We start from the raw sequence: 18280 nt of genomic DNA on the forward strand, positions 1-18280 counted from the left end.
CTATGGTTAAAACTATGACTCCCGAGGTGATCCACGGAGCGTTCTATTTTCCCGAGGCGAAGCCGAGGGAAAATAGAACGCTCCGGGGATCACCTCGGGAGTCATAGTTTTTAACCATTGCACGAGTAAAAGCAGTCAATATTTGTTTTATAACACCCCAAACATTTCTAAATACTGTACTATTATTATTAAGTTACAGACCTGAATGCTACAATCCACGGACGATGCGAATACAGATTGCAAACACTTTTACTTACTGTGTTGCATGTAGTGTCGTGCAATCCGAAATGGTTACAGACTATTAATTTATGATCCTCGTACACGCAACGGACGTCTGGGTACTGCACGCCGTGTGCTAGTCTGTCGGACTAGCGCACGGCGCCATGTGCTAGTCTTCGGACTAGCGCATGGCAAACCGACGGCCGTCACGTAGCAAAACTAAGACATGTCATGTGACGCGCTCTAAACCAATGAGCAGGCAGAATCTTTGCAAGGGGTGTTATAAAACGGTCTATCAACTGAGCTTATTATTGATTGTAGGTGATGTATCTCCAGCCTCATTCACCTTGACTACGAGTGCTGGAGAGCATGTAACATTGACAATGACACAGTTATATAACGGTCCATCAACTGAGCTTATTATTGATTGTAGGTGATGTATCTCCAGCCTCATCCACCTTGACTACGAGTGCTGGAGAGGATGTAACATTGACAATGACACAGTTATATAACGGTCCATCAACTGAGCTTATTATTGATTGTAGGTGATGTATCTCCAGCCTCATCTACCTTGACTACGAGTGCTGGAGAGGATGTAACATTGACAATGACACAGCATTACGGATTACTGTCTGAGCTTCGATGGAGACACAATGGTGATGACGTCACTGCATGGAATGGCCAATCAAGCATCAGTATATTTAATGTCCAACTCCATCATACTGGTATCTATGAATGCTTCATAGAAGGTAGACATCATCTACAGAACCATGCACTCATGAAACTCCTTGTAAGACGTAAGTTTATATACAATTTTTGAATAATAATAATAACAGTAGAACAATGACATGCCAAGGGGGATATAAAACCACATACCAATTTTCAGATTCACTCTTTCCTCAAAACCCATTGCTGTTCATAGCTTATTAATGTTTGGGGATTCTTTATCGCAGAATGCTCTCCCAATAAATACGGTCCAACTTGTGATAGTTACTGTCCATTATGTTATAATGGCGGCCAGTGTGATGACATGACTGGTGACTGTATCTGCCCACCAGGATTCAGTGGCAACTCATGTCAAAATTGTAAGTGAAAGATTTAAATTTTTTGATAATCTTGTAGAGATATTAGGCGCTGGTTGGCTTTTTATTTAGGTGTGATGGACCTATCATGGAAACTATGTTTATTAAGTTATATTACAAGTATGGTAACTTTATGTCTAGTGGGTGTGTTTTTAAGATTGTTATTAAAAAGTGAATGATAGGAGAAAAGAAAACATCTGGAGAGTACAGAGTATACAGTGCTATCACACATTGGTGTAAAACCAAAATTTATAAAAGTAATATAAATTGTTTTGAAAGCGAGATTTTAAAGCAATCGCACAACATCGGTAAACAGTATTGTCCAAAGGCCCACACTTCGTGTATCACAACTTATAATATATATAAAATATCAAACCTGTGAAAACTTAGGCTCATCGGTCATCGGAGTCGGGAGAAAATAACGGGAAAACCCACCCTTGTTTCCGCACATTTCGCCGTGTCATGACATGTGTTTAAAATAAATCCGTTATTCTCGATATCGAGAATTGATAATTGTTTTAATGTTTTCTCAAAAAGCAAAGCATTTAATGGAATAATATTTCAAGAGAAGTCTTTCACCATTACCTTCTGTAAACCCTGTAAGTTATTTGTAAATCGGTGAACTTTTAATTTTTGTTCTGTTGAGAAAGTGTCCAATGGCTTTAAAAGAGTTTATATTCAATAATTAAAAGCCGGCGCAAAACACCTGCACAACCTCTTCTCCAAGTTAAAATATTTACACCAAGTATTTTTGAGAAAATAGAACTAGCTGTTGCAACAACTTACCAACCAAAAGGACCGATGGTATAAATGCAAAAAATAGTTAATGGCCTGACGTTTCGACCCTAGGAGAGTCTTTCTCGGAGGCTAAGTATTTGTCTGAACTTATTGACACCAGGTATTTTATGTGTCGAACTTTTTTTTTTAAAAAGGCGTTTCCTTGATTTGATTTTTTTTCACAGTGCATGGTAATAACTGCTTTGGTCAAGACTGTGGTATACGTTGTAGTGGTAATCCTACACCAGCTTGCCGAGGCAATCTACTCTGCCCTAAAGATCCCTTTGGATGCACATGCGCAGCTAGCTTCACAGGCAACAATTGCGAGGATGGTATGGTTGTTGATTTTGTCGTTTAATTTTAGGCTCCCGAATAGCAAGAGGAGTGTATTGAATGAAAATTTAACTTTTCAGTGCAAGGCCGAGTACTTAAGTATGAGTACCTGTGCCATCGAGTACGACACTTTCTGATATATAAGTATCGAATCAAACTTCTGACTTAAGTACTTAATGGAACACGTTGCCTTGGATCGGACGAGTTGGTCTTTAAACAGCGTTTATAACCGTTTGTTATAAAATGCGTATGGTTGGAAAAATGTATTAAAAGTAGAATACAATGATGATCCACACAAATTTGCCTCGAAACTGCGTGGTTTTCATTTTACTTTGCAAACTAAGACGGTCGGCCATTTATGGGAGTCACAAATTTGACTCTGTGTGGATCATTGTGTTCTACTTTTAAATCATCTTTCCAACCATATGCATTTAATAACAAACGGTTACAAACGCTTTTCAAAGACCAACTTGACCGATCCAAGGCAACGTGTTCCTTTTAGTACTAAGATTTACGAGAAGTACAAGTATGTAGGCCTATACTTATTATAAAAAAAATTATTATTATTGTATTTTTTTAATTTTGTTTTTTACTTTCAAGGTGTACTTATGTTTGGTTATGATAACTATCTTATAAACATGGGTTGTTCACCATATTTATAACAGATTTTGTTTATTTGTTGACAGACTCATAATACATTCAAAAAGAAAAACAAACAGTTGGAAATACTGATTGATATATACAATAATGACATATTAATGGTATGTTCCTATCAGATTGTCTTGCTGGTTACTTTGGTGCTGGCTGCAAGTTGAAATGCCACTGCCAAGAAGGCTTGACATGTAACAATGCGACTGGTAAATGTCAACACAGTGTTGGAGGTTGTGCAACTGGCTTCACTGGAGAAAACTGCCAGGGTAAGGAAAACTATGTTTCTGATCAGAATTAACACACTTCTTAACAAATTAATTCTTAAAGGCAGTGAACACTATTGGTAATTACTCAAAATAATTATTAGCATAAAACCTTACTTGGTAACGAGTTATTGGGAGAGGTTGATAGTATAAAACATTGTGAGAAACGGCTCCCTCTGAAGTGGAGTAGCTTTCGAGAAAGTATTAATTTTCCACGAATTTGATTTCGAGACCTCAAGTTTAGAACTTGAGGTCTCGAAATCAAGCATCTGAAAACGCACAACTTCGTGTGACAAGGGTGTTTTTCCTTTCATTATTATCTCGCAACTTCGATGACCGATTGAAGACAAATTTTCACAGGTTTGTTATTTTATGCATATGTTGAGATATAGAAAGTGATAACACTGGTCTTTGGCAGATACCAATAGTGTCCAGTGTCTTTAAACAGGAAGACTTTCTCAGAAGTTATTTAATTTGTAATGCTTTCATAGCTCAATTTTACAAAGAGATTCATGTTAATTTGTGCACCCCATTAGTTTGCCGTCTTTAAAGCCTTGAATCCTAATTAATGTGCTACAAATCTTGTCATCAGACAGATGTTAGTAAAAAAAAAAAACACGAGACCTAGAAACAGCAGATATGGTTGGTAAGCAGTTGGCAACAGCTAATATTTATCTTAAAGAGAGGCACATTAATCTTGGCACCCCTTTTAAAATTTGAGAAACCTTGAATCTCAAATTATTATGCGAGAAATTTTGTCATTAGATAACAGATAGATGTAAGCAAAAGACACAAGGCCAACATTCACAATAGTTTCAATAGCTTTATAATAGGACACACAGTGCACACATGACATTTGAATCATAAATACCACACGTTGCAAATAAGATTTAACATGGGTAGGCCTAATGCAAAATTTCTCGTTGTCAAAATGTTCTCTTCAAATTGGAAAGGCGTTCTGTAGTTTAGTGCAATATGTCTGCGTGCAAGAGCTTACACAAAATTTTGTGGATGTTTTAGAACAGGAAGTTAGTTCTCTTATCAGGTTAATGAAACTCTATGTGCTGCTTTAGTATTAAAGTCATGTGGAAATAGATTTTTTGTTGTTTTCAAACATAAGAGTATATATTAAGTAACAATAAAACAATTTTTTTAGTAATTGTTTGTCACGATTTCTATATTAAAAAAATAAAAATAAAGTCGTTTTGGGGGTTGGCTCCACCTACCCCTTTTGTGACGTCAATCGAGGCAGACTTTGCCTTGATGCGTAGAGTAAACATACGTACAAAGTACATGGAAGTCCAAGTCGTGAGTTTCTAGGTTTCGAAAAAAATCATTTCTTGCCTTTTTTTCCCGGCAATGCTGACCAAGTGTATTGCTGCTGCATGCAGCAAAACAACTAAAGATGTGGTCAGTCTGCATGGTTGGTCAGACTCAAAAGAGCAATAGTGCCTCGTGGTCCGGTCTGACGTCTTTTTCAGCGCTGTGCAGCATTTTCTCTCCAAATATCGCGCCTCGATTGACGTCACGAACAGCGCCCTCTCGGGTCGGGGCCTACTCTTGAATTTGTTTTTTTAGAACCTTAGTGTTTATTCAAATTCCACATCTATTGGTGACAAAAGCTTTATTTTGACAAAATATCACTTCCAGGTGACTTTAATTAAATCAGAAATAATTTTGTTTCAGCACAATAATCCTTTCATTTATTTTGTGTAGAATGTCCTGCTGGACTGTTTGGAGTAAACTGTGACCGACAATGTCATTGTTTAAATGATGCAGATTGTCACAAAGGTAGCGGTACATGCCCAGCTGGTGTCATGTGTCAACCTGGCTTTAGAGGTGAAGATTGTCAAAGTAAGTACCGCACTTCAATTAGCATTGCCCATCCAGTCCACGACTTTACCAGAAGATGCAAGAAGATCATTTTTCCTCAGAATATCATAAATTACATAAATTATTCATAAATTATTCATATATTATTACATAAATTATTCTGCCACGTGTTTCAAAGTTTTCCTTGATTATTCAATTTATATGTAAATATCAAAAAAGAATTGGCAGTAAAATAACATTCTGTTGTATTAGTATTGTTTGTACACACAGTAAACGTTTCGAATTATATTTATCCTTTGTTTTACCAATTATTTTGCAGACTCTTGTCCGTATGGCCAAGTTGGTCTTCAACCAAACTGCATCATGTGTTATGGTAAGGTTCATTGATACATAAAAAACACCAATTCCATCTTCGTGTGTTGCAAAAGTTGTGTAAGGAAGGTTTCACTTGGTTGGGATTAGTTATAAACAGTGTTTTGGTCATGGAGCTAAAATGTTTTCATGGTCACAATAAAGCAAAAATGAAAGCCCCTGATAGTCGGGTGGCTTAGTGTAACGTACTAAGGTTACCGTTACTCGGCGGATAAAAACACAAGGCTCCCTTAGGGCCTATCAATTAATATTAGCCTAAATGAGCCCTCCGTATTTCTTAAACAAATCACACAATTTTTAAAGGCCGCAAACAAATTGTTAAAAACAGTTTAATTACAAACAAACATTGTTTTGTGGTATTTTTGCTGTATGCATTATACCTTTCACTGTACTTTCATTTCATCAATCAACATTGTTTTTGTTATAAACTAAAACCTATTAATTTACATTATAAAGGGTCCAGGCTCTGTACAAGCCTACGCTTTTTCCTGGTGCCCTCCTCTTATCACTCGTTGTTCTTTTCTTGTATGTTTTATGATTATTTATTGTGATGTTTGGAAATAAAAAACAAACAAACAAACAAACATGACAAAATATCACTTTTCTCGAGTCCTGGGAGTCATACAAACTAAAATCTAACTAAAAAACAAAGAAAATAAACTTTGTCATTTAGGAATTTAAAAGGGATTTTTACGAGCAAGAAGAGTGAAATTGACATCCAGGCATATTTTTGAAAACTCAATAATTTGATTAGTCCGATAAAATTTCTGTCTGTACAGCAATATGTCAATAAAACTTGGAAGTTTTATAAAGTTTAGTCCATGACATGACGTACATTGAACATTTTGCAACCTACATTGTTTACCTTCTTTCAGTTCCTGTGTCAGTGATCTATCAAGTCAGCTCTGAGCGAGACTCGAGCAGAACCATCACATGGATAAAAGCTCCTCAAAACAAGTGTCCTGTCATTGATTATGCGATAGAGTATCAACTGGTTAAGAGAGATCTTTGCCAAGAGGAGACTGGGGAGTTTGAAACTCTGCACAACACAACAGAGAGACAGTCTCCTTTCCCACATCCTGATTCTTTACCCAATTCAATCTACAAGGTTCGTGTTCGTGCCAGGAATGAGGCAGGACTTGGGGAATTTCAAGAGAATATTTATATCGAACACACAACACCTGAGAACGGTGAGTTCCTGATGACAAATCCCAAATGTTAAATTTCAAACATTCGTGTAAACGTAATTTTTGTGTTAAAATTACTATTTTAGAGCCAACGGGATTTCCAACAGATTTCAAGACTACTTCAACAACGAAGCATAGTGTGGCATTGAGCTGGAGTGAAATACCATGTGGTCAAAGAAATGGTGTGATAACTAAATACAGAGTGAGTCTTCATAGTTTAATAAAACTAACTCATGTTAAATTTACCATGAGCGATGTCAAATGCAAAAGTTTGTGACAGTATTTATAATCAGTGTCTTTTTGTTTCCCATTTTACAACAATTTCCAACAATTTTTCAACAATTTTCCAACAATGAACAGCTCTCATACAGGGTGATGGAAAAACCTTATGACACCAGCTTCAGTCTAAACAGCTCATTTGAATCGGTCGACATAGATTCATCAGATATGCATCGCTTCATCAGTGGTTTAGAACCAACAACAAAATATGATTTCCGACTGAAAGCTTTCAACAGTGCTGGTGTTGGAGAGGATGCATTACTAGAGGCATTTACTGAAGTTGAGACAGGTATTGTGGGACAACATTCAGTGAATGCTTAATTCTTACTTGAGCATCTAAAACCGTTTTTCTTTTGTCGACGTATAGTCAACTGAACTACAATGTCAACTGTTTCAATGTTTCCAAGTCACCAAAACTAAAATTCGTATTTAAAAACGAATAGATGTATTTGTTTTATTTCTTTGTTGGCTACGTGAAAGCCTAACTGTGTCACATTCTTGTTTGGGAACGTCTCCAATGTTTGACATTATTCTAGGCGCGAAAGAACATTCCCTCTTTTGACTTTTGAGATGCTCCGTTATGTTCTTTTTTGGAAAGAGAATCTCCCCAAGGTACATATTTTCTTTGACTTTACAGATCTTCCTGCTCCGACTCAGCTATCCGAAAAAGATATTTCAGATTTGACATCTTCCACAGTCACTATAGCTTTGAGTCTTCCATCCTCGTCAAAGTACATCACGTAAGTTGAAAATATGCAAATGATTTTTAACCTGTATAATTTTCATTCATCTTTTCTCGTTGATTTTATGTGTTGTGTATAGTGAAGCATCATTTTCGGTTTTTAAAATTGCCTCTGTTTGGTCTTGAACAAAATTGTCAAAGAAAATATCAACATTGTTACTGAAACAATGAAAACTGAAATTTAAATACCTACTCATGATGTTGTTTCTATATTGTTTAGAGGCATGCAAGTTGGTGTACAGCGGGTTAAGACAGTCACTGGAAGGGACACCAGTGGATCAAGGTACCAACGATCCACTGAACCAACTCTTGATTATGTAGCTGCAGAATTACCTAAGAAGGATCTCCCTGCAACATTCACTGTGGGGGACGGAGAAACAGATGAAAACAAACCCCTGGAAAGCAACACTCAGTATGACATCTATCTGGGATCAGTCAGTAGGATTTCTCAATCGGTTAGCCTTGTATTTTACTTCTTGTGTTATTATTTTACCAATAACAAACTGACTCGTTGCAGCAATGCAGCATGTGTATCTACTCTCTGGCACGCTTGCCAATAAGAAGAGTGCTGGCTTCAGATTTCTCCAGAAGACAACCAGGCATACTGATCGAAACGTTGAGTCGCTAACGCCAGGTTCTAGGCGTTAAAAGCAAGTACACATGCTTTGAAAGTTGAATTTTTACGCAAGTTTGATAACAGCTTAAAGATGTTGATTTGTTTTTTTCTCTTCATTTTTCTTAGACTTTTGCCGTTGAGTGGAATGAGCCACTTAGAGTTCAAGGTAATTTACTGCTCAAAAACCCTACCTTTAATCGTATTGTGAAAATTGTGCCTTGTTTCAACCGGGGTCTTCAAACTAAAGACAGGAAGGGAACAATAGTCTGGTTACTTTATACTTTAGTGATGATAAAAGCTATTGATCGTATAGGGTGCGATCCACAAATGGATACGTACAACGATGCACATACAGATGCATGTCATTTGATTAGTGTTACTGCTGCATACGTCACTACATAACTTATTATAGGAGTCCAAAATGGATATTTATAGCACGCTTTGTTGTGTACTTTCTTTAAAAATGTAAACGATCTTTGTTTGTCAGTGCCACAAAGTGCAAGCCCACCGATAGCTGCTATTGTGGTTCCATTGATGCTGATTGTCCTGATTGGTATTGTGGTTGCTGTGGTCTTCAAAATAAGGTAGTTATTAAAGTCTCAATTTAGTAATTTCTGCGCTCCCTCGAAATCTTTTCGTCACCTCCAAATATTAATTTGATCCCCCATAATGTTGTTTTGAGGGAACGAAAATACATATCACGGGAAAGAAATTACTTTTAATATTTTAATTGGTTTCTTACAACTAATATTTTAAGCGAAAGAAAAAATACTTCGAGTAACGCAAAAATATTTCGAGGGGTCAAATTAATGATCATTTCAATTAAGAAGCTCTGTAGATCTCAGCATTCGGCTGCAAAGCATGTGATAAACCCTTCTTAATGCGTTAATGAACCAATCAATGCAATTTATCTTTGCTTATAGTGAGAGGTTAATTTTGTATTTGTTGTTTATTTTCCGTACCTTTGACAGGCGAAAGAAGAGGCTTAGACATCTCAACGCTGTAAATGGTAGGTCACAATTTACAACTCGGTAAACTTTCATTTTAGTTAAATCAACATTTTGTGCAGGTTTGTCTGAAAGGATGAGAATATTAGACTTTAATTTAAATTCAGGCCTTTATACATGTATGGCTATTATTTTCTTAATACTACAAAGAAACCCTGCCCATTCTTCTATTCTGTAGTGCTAAGAATAGCTACCCTTAAACTCATTAAAAACGAGAATTACAGGAGTTGCTGAAAAGTTGGAATGTAGTCATGCTCACATCTTAACAATTATACCCTAGTTACTAAAGTTTGGACTTAATTTTGTCGTTGGCAGACACGAAAAATGGAGATGTGTTAAAGCATCTAAACTACTGAAGAGCGGTCAAATATTACAAAGATTTTAAATAAGTGCTGCACCTCCTCTTCTGTTGACAACTTCAGTTAAGTTTGTTTTCAAATGTTTGTTTTCATCTGTTTTAACAGCAGGAGTGCGAGTAGGTCATGATAAACTTTCTACAGGACTAGAAAATCCTAACGTTGATGTCACCTATGATGTTGTTGCTGAAACCATATCAACCAATGTGCCAATCATTGCACCACCCGCTCTACCAGCCACTACACCAGCCATGGCACCAGCCAATAAACCAGCCACTTCACTGGCCACAGCACCAGCCACTGCAGCAGCCAGACCGAAGCCGGTTAAGAAGAAGAAGCAATTTACGGCTCCTTCCCCGATTCCGTTGTCAGAGTTGAAAGATTACGTCAGCAAGAAGAAGAAGGAAACGTACAAAGAAGGCAATGGGTTTCTGTTTGACTATGAGGTGATTTATGATAATAACAAGATGTGAATTATTTTATTTATTCATTGGGTTTATTGCCTTTACCAATACACGCTAATGATGACGATGAGCAAGATGATTGAGAATAAGAGTTTATTTTTTGTATTTATTTTCAATGTTTAGAGTTTGCCCGATTTCGACCGTCATTCATGTGAAAGAGCAAAGGATGACAAAAACAAGGAGAAGAATCGCTATGTAACCGTCATTCCATGTGAGTTAAAAATGATTATTACTTATGATCAACATTGTTTTCATACATCATTCTGAAATGTTCTCTCTAAAGTGAGGTGTTGGCACCCCAAGTGAATTTAGGCACCACATGGAGGAATATTATTCCTCCATGGGCACCATAAACAACCTATCTCCATGCCTCTCTGTCCTCAACTGTTCAAGTTCATGGCCTTACATTTATTGGATTCCTAACTTTTTGTCCACCACAGATGACTTTTCTCGTGTTGTGCTTGAGAAACTACCAGATCAACCAGATTCCGATTATGTAAATGCAAGTTACATAGATGTAAGTTAATCATAATGATCTGTTTCTAATCTAAAGAATCGATAATAGACCACTCCAGTTTTACAAAGAACTGAATCAAGTTCGAAAAACTTCCCTATCAGTTCTGTTCCCTGTCCGTCTTTAAAGATAAGTTGATGGACCGCTGGAGTAGAAGAGGACTCCAACCAATTATGGCGCAACAACTTATTAATTAGTAAAGAGTATTTGAAGGCCCCACAATCCACAAAATTACGGTGCTTATGGCGCACGAGAGTGAAAATTAGACAAAGACCAAATCGATAAGCCACAAGCTGGATTAAACAATGATACAGTAAATAAAGCAAAACTTCCCCGAAAGAGTGTTAAAAAAAACAGTACAAAAATCTAGATAAAATTCGTTCAACCCAGCCCAGAAAAGAACTGTTTGAAAATACATCTTTGGAAATGCAAATGATGTAACCACTGTCGTTACTTCATTCTTCTCATTTCAGGGTTTCAATGAACCGAACAAATACATAGCCAGCCAAGGTAAAACAAGTTAATAAACAAACTTATGCAACTGTTCTTAGAGGTCAGAACACTAAAAAGTTAAAGGAACTATAGGCCTACAAACAATTTGTAAAAATGTTTCCATCGTGGCCGAGCAGCTTAGCACAAGAGTCTGTCGTCAGAGTGTGGGTTTAAGCCTCAGTCGTGGCAAAAGTTGCCTGAGATGAAATTATTAATTTTGAGAAGGCAAATACTATACTTTAGGACACTTTCTTCATTTGGTATAAAATATGGATCGGCAGCTCACTGAATATCTCATTATTATTTTATGAATCACAATTTCAGGTCCAAACAAGGCTTCTGTTTGTGATATGTGGAGGATGATATGGCAGGAGAATACCACTAAGATTGTCATGCTCACCAACCTACAAGAAGGAGTCAAGGTAATTTAAGCTGCATTGCTGCTGGGACAATAAGCTCACACTTGTTTTTTTACACCAACAGTAGATTTGTAGTTGGTACCCTGTCTTTATATGCAAGGTATAAAGACAGTGATTTCATAGGAGACTATGATTTTAAACGCGCAGTGACGTAAGCTTTCTGTGTTTTGATTGGTCCGAGGTGACGCTTGGCAGCTGCACCTTGTCCATGAAAATTGATGTGGTGAAAGGTGATTATGGCTTCAATCACGAGCCTCAAAAAGTGTGACGTCAGATGTTCAGGCTAAACCAAAAGCAGCCGTCGTCCATTGGTCTTGCGAGGGCGCTATGTAAAGTCAAAGGTCAAACGGGTGCCGGATAAAGAGGGACATTAAACGGTATCTCAGTGCAGTCGGTGCTAGAAAGCGCACATTGCTCATTTATTTTAGCCGGGATGATTCTATTTGGTTTGTTTTATTCCTTTTTAATCTTTTAGGAAAAATGTCAGAAATATTGGCCAGACAAAACAGCACAGTACGGCGATTATGTTGTCACTTTGAAAAAAGAGGAAACACACGCAGACTACATTGTCCGAGACTTCATAATTACTCTGAAATTAGAGGTAATGAATTACATAACTTGTTTATCTTAATCCAACACAAACAGACTTTACAAAGTGTTTTAACTTCATGAAAATAGCGACCCATAAGTTTGAACTATGCCAGGTGCAGAACCGAAATAAACCATTTTACCACGATCCTTTGCAATCACACTCTCCTACTGTCTATATACACTGTGGACGATGCCGTTTGTGTAAGTTATGCTAAAAATTCTACTTTTAAACACTCTATAGGATGAATGGACCAGACAAGTTCGTCAGTATCATTTCACAACATGGCCTGATACCGCCTTGCCTGATGATCCAATCAAAGTGGTGAACTTTGTCAAAATGGTAAAGTCCAGCTACAACCAAAAGAATGATGGTCCAATGGTCGTTCATTGCAGGTTGGTACTTTTGTGATTGCACATTACTTAAACATTTGTACAGTGTATTAACGGCCACAGTGGAAATTGATAGGGGAGCCAACCATTATAAAGAAATCACTATGGGAGTCCGGTTTAGGTCATGCAGAAGAACTGGGATTCCCGGCAGAATATATACTCATAGCTAGGATTCTGGTGGAATTCCCGGCAGGATAATACTAAACTGGGAGCCCCAAAAAATCCGCTAAATTCTCCCGGAAGATTTTCCATTCAGGATTTCAGCCCAAAACTAAAAAAATACTGTTTCAAAATTTTTTTTACTATCAAGCAGTTGGAGATAGGGCTTATAGAGTTAAATTAAGCAAGAGAACCGGGGTGCAATTGCAACTAAAGGCAGAGACTTAAATGGTGCATCAAAATGTTGATTCAGACGATGTTCATGCCTGTAGTTATTCACTTTTTGTAGCACTGGAATCGGTCGTACTGGGGTGTTTTTGGTTTTGGACGCCATGTTGGACCAGGCAAAAGCAGAAGATCGAGTCGATATCTGGAACTTTGCTTGCGGTATGAGAGACAAACGAATGAAGATGATTCAATCACCGGTAAATTAGATACTTCAATTTATCTCAGGTCATTTGTTCCGTCTAGTTTTTTTCACGTTCTGTCCAATGTTTTCTTGCATTTTTCCCGAAACCAGAAATGGAACAATCACATTGGAGAAAGGCTTATCAATGAAGATGCTGCCCAAATGTTTACAAAAAGTAAACAATAATTTGGTAGACAATGACAAGTGACGTTTTCATAATTATAGTTAAGCTTTCACAAACATCACTTTTAGTGTATTATATCAATGTAAAAATTATAAACCTTTGTATCAAAATGTCCTAAAACCAATCTTCTCATTCAGGAGCTGTTTAAAACTAGATGTCTTAACATCAAGCAATCGTAGGCTTGGTGGAACTACACACAAATGGTCTTGGCCATGGTTCCTTTTCAAAAGTTTCCAATTAGAGTTAAATATTTTCCAATGGAAGTGCCCTTTGCAAAACGATACTCTTTCTCAATCCAAACAGGCCCAATATGAGTTCATCTTTAATGTCTTGATTGAGACGTTCCTTTGTGGTGACACCAGAATCAAACCAGAGAATATTCCCTCCAAGTTGACTGCATTGAAGAAGACCACAAAGGGCAGTGGGAAGACAGGACTGCAAGTAGAGTTTGAGGTGACAATTCATTTTATAATTTCATTATAATAATAATAATAATAATTGTGGCTTCTTATAAAGCGCACATGTCCGTCACTCAGTGACGCTCCTGGCGCTGTAACATACAGTATTTCCTGCCAGATGTGGGACTACGTTTTGAATTATGAGACCTAATTCTGATAGCACCATGTAATGTTTTACAAGGTGCTGTGGCGCAATTTGCTGCCGATCGGACCAGGAACACCGGGGCGAACCCCTTCTCTTTTCGAAAAGTGCACTGGGTTCTTTTACATGCGTTACATAACACATGGGACCAACAGCTTAACGTCCCATCCGAAGGACGAAGCAATGGTGAAGTGTCTTGCTTAAGGACACAAGTGCCACGGCTGGGGATTCGAACCCACACTCTGCTGATCAGAAACACCAGAGTTTGAATTCGGTGCTCTTAACCGCTCGGCCACGACACTTCCACATTATGTTTGTATTTCTAAATTGAGGAGACTGGAAATGTACCAACATTTCATTTAAAGTGTTTTGTCATGCATAAATAATAAGGTTTATTTGTTTTCCCTTAAACTGTATGTGACAAGCACTTGCAAAGTCGCAATATTAAATGCAATTTTAAACAGTCATCTCCCTGCTAAATTTTGTACAAAATCTCCCCGATTACGAGATGCAAATGATGTCATCTCTGACGTAGTCCTGAGGTAACTGGAATAAACATTCAATACTCACCTAATCATACTATTTTCAAATTATTCTTACTGTCTTTAAACAGAACCTGAATTTGGTGACCAAAATTCCGGACCCTGAAAAATTTAAAGGAGGTCGGCAACCAGAAAACGTTAAGAAGAACAGATTTCCAGACAAACTACCAGGTGAGGTTTTAGTCAGTTTAAAATGACCTCTCATGAAAAATGTATTGTGAGTTGTTTAGTAAAGTACATTTAATTTTCTATGAAGCAATAGTTATTTTTGCTATCAGTACAAAACAAACTCTCTTCGGTCCATGATGTCAACTAAAGTTTGATTCTTTTGACTAGTGCTGTAACCCTACCCAGGGGTGGTGGTCGGGGTAAGTTCTTCAACCACACTGTTTCTGCTTTAAAGCTTGGTTGAACCAGCTCCAAGTTCTGTGTGAGCCTCAATGAGGCACTAAGCAGTGAAATTAATGTCACCGATTTTCATCAATTTATGTTTCAAGTTGATCTGTATCGACCTCACTTGATGTCATCGGGAGAAGATGGATCCAACAACTACATCAATGCCTGCTTTCTTAATGTAAGTCATTATACTTCAGTGATTTGTTGAGTAACTGTTGATTAGGCAAACCATCACAGAAATATTTCCATCTGAAAGCTCACTGATTCTAAAGTTCATACCAGTACCAATCCTCCAGAGAAATATTTCCATCTGAAAGCTTACTTATTCTATGGAGGAAGGAACCGTGCTGATTCTAAAGTTCATACCAGTACCAATCCCCCTGAGAAACATTACCATCTGAAAGCTCACTGATTCTAAAGTTCGTACCAGGACCAGTCTTCCAGAGAATTATTTCCATCTGAAAGCTCACTGATTCTAAAGTTCATACCAGTACCAATCCTCCAGAGAAATATTTCCATCTGAAAGCTCACTGATTCTCAAGTTCATACCAGAACCAATCCTACAGAGAAATATTCCATCGGAAACCTCACTAATTCTAAAGTTCATACCAGAACCAATCCTCCAGAGAAATATTTCCATCTGAAAGCTCACTGATTCTAAAGTTCACACCAGTACCAATCATCCAGAGAAATATTTCCAACTGAAGGCTCACTGTTTCTAAAGTTCATACCAGTACCAATCCTCCAGAGAAATATTTCCATCTGAAAGCTCACTGATTCTAAAGTTCATACCAGTACCAATCCTCCGGAGAAATATTTCCATCTGAAAGCTCACTGATTCTAAAGTTCATACCAGTACCAATCCTCCAGAGAAATATTTCCATCTGAAAGCTCACTGATTCTAAAGTTCATACCAGAACCAATCCTACAGAGAAATGTTCCATCGGAAACCTCACTGATTCTAAAGTTCATACCAGTACCAATCCTCCAGAGAAATATTTCCATCTGAAAGCTCACTGATTCTTAAGTTCATACCAGTACCAATCCTCCAGAGAAATATTTCCATCTGAAAGCTCACTGATTCTAAAGTTCATACCAGTACCAATCCTCCAGAGAAATATTTCCATATGAAAACTCACTGTTTCTAAAGTTTATACTACTAGCAACCCTCATAAGAAATATTTGCATCTGAATTGAAAATTCACTAGTACCTATCTCAATTGCAGAAAAACAAAATAATTTATTTAAGTTTTTTGGGTTCTGTTTTGCAACAAGACATACTTTACGTAAAACCTCTCTGGACCCAAATTACCTCGGCCGTCGCAGATCAACCATTTTTCTTGCAACTTTCTGAATTTACAGAGTCCTAGCTCCAAAGGAAAGTACATTGCTACCCAAATGCCCTTACCCCACACCATCAGTGACATGTGGAGAATGGTCTATGACTACAAGTCAACTTGTATCGTCATGTTGAATACAGTAGACAAAAAAGACCCAGTAAGTAGAACATTTATTGTTGCTTGGAAAATCAATTTCGAAAATCGACTTTATTTGATATGAAATAATTATTGTTCTTTTAAAAACTGTTTTTATTGTATTTGTAATTTTTTATTTTTCAATTTATTTGAAACAAAGTTAAGCCATTAATTATTGTTTACTAAAGCTAAAAGCACACATAAATTGTGTTATTATCTGCTAAAAGTAATTTGTTCATTAATTTGATTAAATTTAGAAATTATCAATATCTCTACTAATTTGTCTTCCCCACAGACATGTGTTGAGTATTGGCCAGATGCATCATATGGCAATCTGACAGTCACTCTACAGGCTACTCATAAAGTGGGACCAAACATCATTATACGCTACCTAGCCCTGGCTGATGATCAGGTACAATGCTAGAATTAATCATTGAAACTAGGGTTGTCTAAGTAGGTCACTGTGGCTGTGACTTTGGCTGTGGCTAATGGTGTTACTTCCCTGGTAGATATACAGAGTACCAGGCCCAGAATTCATATGATTTGATTTCTTGTAAAAACATTCGATTTAAAGCAAACTACTAAAGAGGACGGAACAAATTCATTATGTCCGAGGAGGTAAAAGGCTCTGTTGCAGTTCGTCTTGATTTTGGTGTCAAAACTTTCCAGCAATTTTAAGATTGTGAAGTGTACAATGTATAATGTCCCTATCTTGAAAATAAACGACAGTTCACTTCAAGCCTTTACCTGTTTGAAAGGCAGAAACGTTTAACTCATTGACACTATTCCAGGTTGCATAATACATCAATGGTGCCTTGACGTCAATGCCATACTTGGGGCATGGCTACAATGTCATTACAAAGTTAAACAATAGTTGTTTGCACTGACTGACTTTCCAATCCCAGAAGTTGTAACTTTTTGTTTCATTCTTGTCATTGATACCCAGGAATTCCGTCTGATTTGTCACCTTCAACTACTCAACTGGCCCGTTGGTGGCGTACCATCGTCACCAAAATCCATCGTAGAGTTGGTGGCAGCCGTTAAGGAGTGGCAACTCAGGCATAAAGACGACCGAATTACAATTCAGTGCATGTAGGATCTTTGGTCATTTCCTTCTGGTAGTTTTCAATAAAAACCGAATCCAACAAAACTCTGAAAAATAAATGTTGTAACTTTGATCGCTGGCTCATTGTTTTGGATCAAAAGCACAAAGTTTACGTTTTGCGGTTTGTGACAGTACTTTGATAATTTTTCAACTATTTTCAACGATTTTCAGTCAAGATCCAGATATAAATATAAACAGAGAAGAAACATATCTAAGATTTGATGTAAGAATATGATAGGATGGTAGTATTGTTTGTGTTTGAAACACAGGGAACTCCAAAACGTTTACTGTGTTCACGACAACTCAAAATGATTTTGTGGTTTTTTGTTTGACAGTGACGGTGAGGGCGCTAGTGGATCATTCTGTGCTCTCCTTAACGTCATAGAGAGACTGAATATTGACAATGTGGTGGATGTCTTCCAAGAAGTCAAGAAACTCAGAGTCTCATGTCATAGATTGGTGCAGTCACAGGTAAGCTGAGTTTGATATCTCAAGGGTTGATACTGCTGTTATCATGCCGTGCATTTCAGCATATTTTTTTTTATATAGTAAATGCGTAAAGTCTTCATGAAAAAGTGTGCACAACATTTTGTGCAACCTGAATGAATGATTCTTCATTCAGAGGACTTGAAAATTAAGTTACAAATGAAAAACCAAATATTGCATTTTGTATTATCGTTTTATTTTGTTCAGGAGCAGTACGAGTTGATATACGAGGCCATACGGATGCATCTGGGCGCTGATGTCGTGTATGCAAACATGTAGACCCCCCCCCGCCCCGCCCCATCAACTTGTGGAAGCTGTTACCAAAACGATCAGTCAA

General features: G+C 37.4%; 1 protein-coding gene across 1 annotated transcript; it reads left to right on the plus strand.

Annotated features, from left to right (window-relative positions):
* Positions 1-789: 789 nt before the first annotated feature.
* Positions 790-18280, plus strand: LOC139946143 (receptor-type tyrosine-protein phosphatase T-like). Its single transcript, XM_071943760.1, has 30 exons — positions 790-1016; positions 1173-1304; positions 2264-2410; positions 3188-3328; positions 5042-5179; positions 5478-5531; positions 6406-6720; positions 6804-6919; positions 7078-7285; positions 7634-7736; positions 7959-8193; positions 8481-8520; positions 8842-8938; positions 9326-9363; positions 9826-10163; positions 10305-10392; positions 10622-10698; positions 11169-11205; positions 11512-11609; positions 12082-12207; positions 12439-12590; positions 13036-13171; positions 13643-13792; positions 14553-14652; positions 14979-15055; positions 16240-16374; positions 16648-16764; positions 17299-17444; positions 17793-17928; positions 18151-18280. The coding sequence occupies exons 1-30, from the start codon at positions 827-829 to the stop codon at positions 18220-18222; spliced, it is 3939 nt and encodes a 1312-aa protein (XP_071799861.1). The 5' UTR covers positions 790-826; the 3' UTR covers positions 18223-18280.

This window comes from Asterias amurensis, chromosome 13, assembly GCF_032118995.1.
Source record: "Asterias amurensis chromosome 13, ASM3211899v1".
Lineage (NCBI taxonomy): Eukaryota > Metazoa > Echinodermata > Asteroidea > Forcipulatida > Asteriidae > Asterias > Asterias amurensis.